The 10577-nt window shown below is 35.0% G+C and overlaps 1 protein-coding gene and 1 pseudogene across 1 annotated transcript; one reads left to right on the forward strand and one right to left on the reverse strand.

Annotated features, from left to right (window-relative positions):
• Positions 1-840: 840 nt before the first annotated feature.
• On the reverse strand, positions 841-10239 carry LOC111460369 (glucose-1-phosphate adenylyltransferase large subunit 3, chloroplastic/amyloplastic-like). Its single transcript, XM_023103612.1, has 15 exons — positions 9927-10239; positions 9718-9831; positions 9465-9638; positions 9266-9358; positions 6074-6157; positions 5929-5984; positions 5640-5733; positions 4633-4745; positions 4440-4512; positions 3885-3965; positions 3219-3305; positions 2199-2303; positions 1820-1926; positions 1672-1732; positions 841-1054 (listed from the first exon to the last, which is right to left on the reverse strand). Exons 1-15 carry the CDS (start codon positions 10161-10163, stop codon positions 953-955), a joined length of 1581 nt encoding a protein of 526 aa, XP_022959380.1. The 5' UTR covers positions 10164-10239; the 3' UTR covers positions 841-952.
• On the forward strand, positions 8005-9264 carry LOC111460371 (annotated as a pseudogene).
• Positions 10240-10577: the final 338 nt, after the last annotated feature.

The following is a 10577-nucleotide window of genomic DNA, read 5'->3' on the forward strand; positions in this document are numbered from 1 at the left end:
TAAAATAAATGGTAACAGCGATTTCATCTTGAATTGTAGGCTGCAAATTGCCACATAAATTCAAAATTGCTAGTAATCGTTGATCAACCATACGACCGTGAATTTGTTCTCGAACTTTGTACACACCTAATTGTCTATCCGTTTCAAGGATTCCCTCATGAAAATTAGAAGTGGAACGAGACCAACAAATTAGCGACACGTTTTCCATGTATAAATAACATATAAATAAAGAGATGAAAAAAGAAAGATGAATGGTGTGGGGAGTGATCAAATCCTGACCGTTGATTTTTGAAGTTTGAATAAAGGTGGGACCAAATCTGCTGCAGGCCAAAGACTTTTTATTCCTCTTTCTCAATAGAGTCAATAAAAAGCTAAGTGCCAAAATTCTTTCTTTTTTTTCTTTTTTTTCTTTTTTTTCTTTGTACCCTCTTGTGGACCCACATTGCTTTCTTTTTGACAAATAATTCACAAAATGGGTTTTTGAAAGTGAATTTTGTTTTTTTTTTTATTATTATCCTCTTATGAAATTAAATTATAAATAACTAATTTTTTTGGGTACATTATTATAGTTCTTATGGAACTTCGAATGAAATTATCTATAAGAAAACTATTTTACAGTCGAACAAGGAATGATATAGTTAAACTTCTAAAATATCTATAAAAAAACCCACACCATTTTTAAATTACCTCAAAAAAACAAGCAGAGTCGTGAAGAAAGGAAGGAATACTCCTATATAAAGTTTGAAGGTAAAATTTAAAACTTTTTCGCTCGATAACCATTTTGTTATAAATGAAGATCATAGCGAAGAAAATGTAAGAAAATTAACAAGTAGACTTAAAAAATTCCGAAACTCAGATTAATATTAGATTTACAAATGGAAAATGTGCTCTCTCCTCCACCAACATGGTATTTCTGAAAAGTTTTCAGCCCAAAAAGGAAAGAAATTTCTCTCTATATAACAAACCCATCTTTAATTACTGAGTTCTTTAGTATAATGGTAATACCAGAGCGGATGTAAAAGCCTTCTGACGACCTATCTGCCTCTTGTACGCCCTGCATTTCCATGGTCAAACACATGAATAAATAACCCCAAATCCTATTTTCTTTCAGGTATTTGATACAGAAAACTCCACATTACATCGTATCGAATTGTTCTCTTTTACGCTGTTACGATGAATTTATATCAATACTTTAACACTTTCCCTCGCTTAGAGAGTAAATGACTACCGAACCAAAGGCTTAAGGTAATAGGTAACGACAGGTTGAATTTTTTATCGATACTTTGACAGTTTCCTTCACATTTCTTTTTAGTTTAACACGTCTTTTTAGTTTAACACGTGTAGGGTATGGAGATTTGAACCTTGACTTTAAGGGACGAAGCAGATGCCAATGATTGTTAAGTTATATACTCATGTTGGCACGCTTCCCTCACTTACAGTTGTGACAATTTGTAGAAGGTCAAACAAGTGAATGTTATCATTAATCGGGGAAGATACGACAGTATACAAATTCAAACACAAAATCTCGTATTCCAAACAACTACTTTTTAGACCTAGATTGATCTTAAGAGGCTGTATTGGTTTTTCTATGGTTCTTTCAGGTTGCTACGTGAGAAGATTTTTCAAAATATGAACAATAATGTTTCAGGTAAGCCACCAAAGAGCACGTACCTCTGAATTAGCAATAACAACGTTCTTCCCTATTCTGGCATTTTTGTCAATGATGCAGTCCCTGCTCATCGTGAATTTGTTAGGTGGTTGATAAAAACAAGAAAGCAGCAACAGAGATAAATTCGAATGAGAGATTTTGGGCTGTTACTTGATTTTTGTATTTTCTCCAATTCCAACTGGCACTCTTCCCTCTGCTACAAGTGCAGTAACTTCACCATCGGTTTCATAGAAGTCTGCTCCAAGCATTACTGTATCCTGCCCCCACACACCGTAATTTTAGTTCCTTTTTTTGCCAAATCGATGCACGTTCGTTGGCAACGTGTGGAAGATATTGACATGATTACATAAACAGGCATATGAGATGGGATTGTGTTAACTTTGCAGTAAGAAATTGCCATTTTTCAAAGTGGATGTTAGATAAATGTGTTTTTGCAGTATTGGCAGGCAAGCTTCCAAGTTCCATGCTTGTGTTAGTGGAAATGCGGCAGTTTTCAAATATAAACATACAGAGTGAAAAGTAGACTGACCTTGAGGTGTACGTTAGAGTTTATGCGAGATCGGATACCAACGACGCTGTGATCTATGAAACTGTTAGTCAAGAAACATCCATGAGATATGATTGAATCGACAATCTGCACGAGAATTTGAAGATATGTAATTGAAGTTAGTTGAGACAAAGTTGATGAAGTGTGGCTGCTAGTTTGAGAGATAAAACCGTACTTTCTTGATATATTAACGTAGAAAAACTTCTAAATTACTGAGCACCATTTGGTTTTTTCATCAGAGAACATTCAAGGTATGGAATACAACAAAAGACAAGATTAGATTGCATTCATTCTATTTCTCGAATTTGAAAATGCATTATGCAGTAACATTTGAAGACAGTAACAGCCCAAGCCCACCGCTAGCAGATATTGTCCTCTTTGAGCTTTCCCTTTCGAGATTCCCCTCGTGGTTTTTAAAACGTGTCAGCTAGAGAGAGGTTTTCACATCCTTATAAAGAATGCTTCGTTCTCCTCCTCAACCAATGTGGGATTTCACAATCTACCCCCCTTCGGGGCCCAACTCCTTGCTGGCACACCGCCTCGTGTCTACCCCTTTCAGGGCTCAGCCTCCTCACTGACACATCGTTCGGTATCTGATTCTGATACCATTTGTAAGAGCCCAAGTCCACCGCTAGCAGATATTGTTCTCTTTGGGGCTTCCCTTTCGGCCTTCCAAGCCAAAGCCCAAATAGGACAATATCTGTTAGCGGTGGGCTAAGGCTCTAACAACAACATTTCAAACCTAAACCTAAAATTTAGAAGAATATGTTTGGAAGTGACTTTCGAAAACATAAACAATCGTACACATAATATTACATGGACGGAAATTCATAAGGTGAAATCAATGTAACAAAAAAACATATAAACAAAAACGAATACGAAGCTATTTGTTAAAACCCACGAACTTAGCTCAATCTGTAGTACTAAATCTTCGGTTGAATGATATTTTCCAGGATCAAAGCTTCACAAAGAGTTATAACTACAGAGAACCAGATTGCTAACCTTGCAACTCTCGATCTTCGTTGGAGGAAGGTTTCTTCTCGAAGTGTAGATTGGCTTTGTTTCGTCATAGAAACTAAATCTTGGTGGCTGAAAGATACAAATTTGGCGTTACTCTCAAACTATACTACACAAAATATTTCCCCTCGAAATATGTAAATTCGGAAATTAAAATATATTTGTATGACTATAATAAATACTTGAATAGGCAAGTCCAGTGCCTATTTTCAACAACAACATTGAATAATGGAAAAAAAGAAAACCGTTATCAAACAAGCTTCAACTTCGCGCATGTTTTGTAGCATAGACCTAGAAAAAGTTTAGGCCCTGTCTAATAACCATTTGGTTTTTTGACGATTAAGCTTATGAACACTACTTTCACCTATAAGTTTCTTTATTTTATTGTCCAGTTTCTACCAATGTTTTAAAAAAAACAAGTCAAATTTAGAAAACTAAAAAAAGTAGTTTTTGTTTTTTAAAATTTGACTATGAATTCATATATTTGATTAAAAAAGATGACAACCATAGTAAGAAAACTAAAAACAAAGTTGTTATGGGATCAATTGTTTCTTTTTTCTAATTCGGAATCAGACTGAAATTCGTCAACATACGTTCTTAGATATCAAATTGATTGTATGGATCCCAGGCAGGCACCCTTTTAGTACATACCTGCTCGGTCAGCGCAAGGTTAGCCTCAAAGAAGGATCTAATAGTCCCAATGTCTTCCCAGTAATCATTAAATAGATATGCCTGCAAAACATGTATTGATAAAACTTCAAACAGAGCAATAATGCCAGTATTCAACAACCAAACTATACATTCAAAAGTCTAGACCATCTCCTAAGGTCTAATACTGCATATGCTAAATCAATAAAATTTACGACGCAAGCAATGTCACGTGCATATAATGAGCCAAAGCATTGATGTAAACTTCAAGAGCTCTGTCTTACTAGTGATAATATTGATTCAAAATGATTCCAAAAGATAACAAACACAAGACAATCGGCAATTCCAAGAGTGACGCGACCCTCTCCTCCTAAGAATTATTGTTCTAGTCCAAAATATCAAAAGCATGAAAACAAACATTCCAGACAACATACTAATATAGCCCCTGCTACAGCAAAGATTTACAAGACGTACAATAGAGGCTTGTCCATTGGCTAATTCCCTTATTACTCCTAACATAGTAACGTATTCACAAATGGTGGCCTAACAATGACCTACCTTCATGAAGAATTCTCTTGCTGAGGCAGGGATTATCTCTGATCCAAAGTCATTGGCAGTTGGGAAGCGCCATCTGACGCAAACAATTTCTGGCATTTAGAGTCCCATGTTTTAAATTGATATAAACCAAAAAGCATGCTAGATTCGTAGGACTATCTTCTGAACGTTATCGATAAGCAAGAGTGGTTGATACCTTAAAATGTTTAGAAGTATCTCCTTTTTGAATACATAAACTCCCATGGAAGCAATGTATGGCTTTCTCAGTGCCTCATCCTTTGAAAGTCCTAAAACTGTTGTATCCACTTCCTATAACATGTATATGTTAATAAATAATTAACTTATCAAAAGTATCCTGAAGTATGGGGCTGGTTTCCATTTTTCCCCTAAGTTTGAAAAGTTTCACATTAACTCTTGAAGTTTGAAATTTGTTTCAAAACAATCCTTGAGGTTTTGTCATTAAATTCATGAACGGAGAAGTTTGTGCTTTCATATGTGTTATTTTTGTCAACAAATCTAAATACATACAGAAAGTAAACTTAGGGGTTAGTGTAAGATCTCACATCGCGTGGGAAAGGGAATGAAGCATTCTTTATAAGAGTGTGGAAACCTCTCCCTAATAGATGTATATGTGTTATTTTTGTAAACAAATCTAAATACATACAGAAAGTAAACTTAGGGGTTAGTGTAAGATCCCACATTGGTTGAGGAAGGGAACAAAACATTCTTTATAAGAGTGTGGAAACCTCTCTCTAGTAGACGCGTTTTAAAACCTTGAGGGAAAGCCCAGATAGAAGAACTCAAAGAAGACAATATCTACTAATAGTGGACTTGGACCGTTACAGTTAGAGTTACAAAAAAAATCATAAACGAAAGAACAAAAAATTGGGGAGTGGGATTGAAGGGAGGAAGACCAACATGCATGGTCCACAGCTGGGGCGTGTCTTGCTCTTTTTTTTTTTTTTTTTCCATGTATGTATGTTCTTAGATTTGTTCACTTAAGCAAATACACTTTTCCTCATATGAATTTAAGGGCAAACGCCTAAAAGGGTTGTTTTAAAACTCACTTCAAACTCTAAGCGTTAAATGAAACTTTTCAATGTAAGGATATAATTGAAACCAACCCATAGTTAAAGGATAATTTTACAATTTTAGCTTCTAAACCAGTAGAAAGCTCAGTCATATTTATGTTAGTGTTTTTACCATCGCCTTCAGATCTTTCCCTCTAGGTTTTTCACTGAATGAAAGAACCCTTCCGCTATTGTCGATCTTCATAAGCCCAAAATCTGATGCTCGTCTTCAATTCAAAGAAGATAGAAGACATATATATATATAAAGATTATTTCCCTTGAAGTCTAGAGAAATACAGGCTCATAAGAACAGCGAATAACCCAACTGAGTAAAAAAGAATGAAGATAAAATAACTCATAGTATTACAATTCAAGATGAAGGTACCAACCTGCATCTAAAGAACTAATGTGATCCAGCATACCTGTCATCTATTGGGATACAAGAAAGAGTGATGTCTGCACCACTCTGCCGATGATTCTGATGATCAGGAAAAAAAAATTCAATGCTTAAGAAAAGATCTCCGAGAAGAATGAAAAAGAAAGAGAGAAACTTATCTTCTTGCTTACTTGAACGAAGTCCATGTAGTCCATTCGGTACAAGTGATCCCCAGAAAGGATCAACACATCTTCAATTTCCTTGCTTCTCGCATCCTGCACCCAAATAAAATGCGTTCATTTTAATTGCCACGAAATTCATTTTTTAGTTAAAATAAATTGAAAAATAACACTTTTATTCGTTTCTAGAAACTGTTTAACGTGCAGGGTCCTGGTCTCTTGGAGACCTGCCCAAATTGGTAATGGAAGAAGAGGTGGGTAGAGATTTAGATAATAGGTCCATAGATGGAGATTGTCTGGTTCAGTCTCTGGCTCAATGTAAATATATTTTTAACTAGAAATTTTTTAGAGCTAGTTCTGCTCTTAATATAAATATTATATCTGGTCCTCAATAAATAAAATAGTGTAGAAATAGGGAAAAAGAAAAAAAAAAAAAACTCGTCCATGAACATCTCTAGAGTTTTATAAATATGAGATCTTAATGAAGACACTAATAATAAGATTCCTTTGAAATCGTTCTAAAATTTAATAGTAAAATTGAAATTTAAAAAAGTTTTAAAATAAAATTGTTCTATTTCATTTATATAGTATTTTACTAATATCATCTCGACCAAATTTAACTAATTATGCAGAGTGATCATAACTAGACTTTGTGTTTACCATTTCAACGTATAATTAAAAACTAACTTTAATTTTGGGTAGATAGATCGTCAACTTATTTGATATATATTTTTTTTAATTTCAATTTCATATACTTACAAGCCGCTTAATTAAAATTTTTTAGATACTTTTTTAAATTCACCAACCTTTTAAACATTAATTTGAAAGATCATGATTCAATTTTCTCTCTCTTAGCTTTCTAGCTTTGTTCCGGCATAAATCTCTTTATACTCTCCTTACACTTTACAATAATAAATCTCTTTATACTCTCCTTACACTTTACAATAATAATCAGATTGGGTTGCAAAAATCTTTTAAACCAAATCAAAATTTTGAATTGACAGGGAATACTTTAAATAGGATTTACAACTCAACCAGCACTCTATTTTTGGGTTGGGTTGAATTATCAATTTTTTTTTATCTATTTAAAAAATTCTACTTACCTATCTATATTAATAACAAAAATTTCATAAAACTCAAATATCATATATCCACACGTCACAATGCATCATTCACATCAAATATTCTTAATTTTCATAATAATCTTAAAATCATTAACATCAAATATTCTTAATTTTCATAATAATCTTAAAGTATGGTTGGGTTGAATAGTAACTTTATTTTTGTGTTAATTGGGTTGACCAAAAAAAATAAATAAATAACTTACTAAATTTTTTATTTTAAAAAAATTTAACGAACCCAAACCCAAAAAAAAAAAAGAAAAAAAACATTCAAACTAATCTAATCTTTATAGTTTTGGTTGAATAGTCTAGGTGATCAACATTTATAGTTTTTGTTGAATAGTCTAAGTTGATCAGGTTATTGAGGCATCCGAACACCTCCAATAAAATCTAGGAGTACAAGTGTAATCAAACTAACTAAACCAACCAAATCATTCAAATTGGCTAAACCATCAAACTAACGTTTGGTTCAAGTATTGGTTTTAAGTTGGGATATATGAAAATCGTGCACCTATCAATAACATAAGTGTGTTCCCTAGATTTGAATTGAGAGCTTAGTCTATCTATTCTATTCTTGATCCATCCAAAGAAATTCACTCCAAGTTGCAAAAAAAGAAAAAAAGAAAAAAAGAAAAAGAAAAAACTGAAAAAATATCAGACTAATTTTTATGTGTAATTTTCAAATTTTAAATTTTATTTTCTGTTTTTAGTTTTAAACAAATTGGATAAATAAATAATGTACTAACAAAAACGTAAAAGGAAAACTTCTAAAAGAGAATTCATATTCGAGAGAAACCGAATAACGGAAGGACTGATTTAATAACTGAACTCAGAGAAATTAATGGAAAGATCAAAACATCTCAATGTATATAAATATATAGGCAAGTTAGGGTTCTTGGGCGTCCATCCTCCATATCAAATCATGGGAAAGTTCTCTACATTGGTTCAAGTGATCCTTCTTGTTTCTATTGGATATGTCAATGGCGACATGTCTAACGAAACGATTAGGGTTTACGAGCTCAAGAAAGGGAACTTTTCCATGAAATTCACGAACTACGGCGCCTCCATTGTTTCTGTTGTTCTACCAGACAAACATGGAAATCTCTCTGATGTCATTCTCGGGTTCGGTTCAATACAGGATTACCTTAAGCGAAAAGGCAACTTCGGCGCCATTGTTGGTCGAGTTGCCAACAGAATAAGCAATGCTCGATTCACTCTGAATGGAACTGTATACCATTTGGAAGCAAATGATGGGAATAACACCATTCATGGTGGATCCAAAGGATTCAGCCATGTCATTTGGGAGGTAAGCGGATACAATACGGAAGATCCTAATCCTCATATTAATTTCACTTACAGAAGTTTCAATGGAGATGAAGGGTTTCCAGGGGATCTAATCGTCACAGTGAGCTATTGTCTTCTTTCAGAAACAGATTTCACTGTGAAAATGAAAGCGATCACTCTGAATAAGGCAACTCCTGTGAATCTAGCACAACATGCGTATTGGAACCTTGGTGGGCATACTAGTGGAGACATTCTCTCTCACGAGATTGAAATTTTTGGCTCTGCAATCACTCCAGTCGATACTCATATGATTCCTACAGGTGAAATCAGGGCTGTTAATGGAACGCCCTACGATTTTTTGACGCCCCAAATCGTTGGCAACAATATGAACAAATTGGGGAAAGGATTTGATATTTACTATGTGCTGGATGGAATGAAGGGGATGGAAGAGAAAAAAGCTGCTACACTGCGAGAGAGGAAGTCCGGACGAGTAATGGAACTGTGGACAACCGCAGAAGGATTACAGTTTTACACAGGCAATGGGCTGGTGAATGTGACAGGAAAAGGTGGGTTCGTTTATGAACCTCATGCGGGGCTTTGTTTGGAGACTCAAGGATTCCCTAATGCGGTGAACGAACCTAATTTTCCTTCACATATTGTGACGAAAGAAACTCCTTATGAACACTCTATGTTGTTTAAGTTTTCGATTCAAGGATGAATATGCTCTGATTTTGATATAAACAAATCCAAATCATGAGATTCAGTAATTATGGATGAACTGATTCTAATTTATAAATACCTCAAAGAGCCAATGGAACTGTCGTACTGCATCGGCAGTCCCTTGGAACCACTGCTTTCCAGCCTTTCCTGGAGTTTGAGTCGCTGCTAGAACCTGCAACAATAATGACGAGAAATTCGTCGAAATCTTTCACCACTCTGTTTATTCACCATAAAAATTGCAAAACGATATAAATCGATATGAAAAATTAAGAAATTACCTCTACATAACCATCGCCCAAGGTGACTCCGCCACCGAAGTTATAGGCACGAGCGAGATGCCGATTGAGCGATGTAGAGTTGAATTGCGTGAGAATGTAAACCTTGTTGATTCCGCTGTTTATGCAATTGCTCATCGGCACATCGATCAACCTATAAGCTCCACCGATTGGAACCTAAAATTTATGGAGATTTGAAGATAAGACCTAAATCAATTTGATAAGACGCAGAGATTCAAGAAGAGGCAATAATCACCGCTGGCTTTGCTCTCTGTTTCGTGAGCGGGAACAAACGAGTTCCCGCTCCACCTCCGAGTACAATCGCTACCACCGTCCTCGGGTCAGGTTTTTCCATGTTCAGTTCCTTCAACTACATCGAACTATCGTTAAAACCTCTTTCGAATACTAATCGTACGAAGATTCTAAGTTAGAACAAAATTTGAAAGAGGCTTTGCATTAGCTTACCTTGGATTCAGATTCTGCTATATTGGCAAGAAGAGATGACACACGAACTTTCCTTCTGGCATTTGGAATGTAGTTAACGGCATGCTTCCTCTGTTGCAAGGTAAGCTTCTTCCCCATGAGTTCTCCATTACAGAACCTCACCTGCAAGATGGAGCTCCTGATTTTCTGCAATGCCATTGCGCCGTGCAAGTGTGCCGCCGTCGAGAATGATACTCGACCGTCAACGCCGGCTACCATTCTGGTTCAAAGCTTGATAAATGAAGAAGAAGAGGAAGAAGATAGCAATGGAGGTTTGTTCAGTTTATCCATATTGAATTTCTTCCACCAATCTATATATTCTTTTAATGGAAAGTTTATTTTAAAAAATAAAATAAAAATCTAATGGTTGCCTTTTGATCAAGATGATGAGGTGGCCCATGCCCCATTTTTGTCTTACTCAAAATTAATAAAGTTTTTTTTTATAAAAAAAAATAGTTTTAAAAAAATGAACGTGATGATGTCACAGTTGTGCACGAGATTGTGTGACACTTACTCTCATTCACTGAGTGAGTTAGCTAATTTGAATTCGTGTTTACTCTCATCATCACTAAGTGAGTTAGCTAATTTGAATTCGTGTTTACTCTCATCACTAAGTGAGTTAGCTAATTTGAA

The sequence above is a fragment of the Cucurbita moschata genome, unplaced genomic scaffold (genome assembly GCF_002738365.1).
Source record: "Cucurbita moschata cultivar Rifu unplaced genomic scaffold, Cmos_1.0 Cmo_Scf00023, whole genome shotgun sequence".
NCBI classification, from domain to species: domain Eukaryota; kingdom Viridiplantae; phylum Streptophyta; class Magnoliopsida; order Cucurbitales; family Cucurbitaceae; genus Cucurbita; species Cucurbita moschata.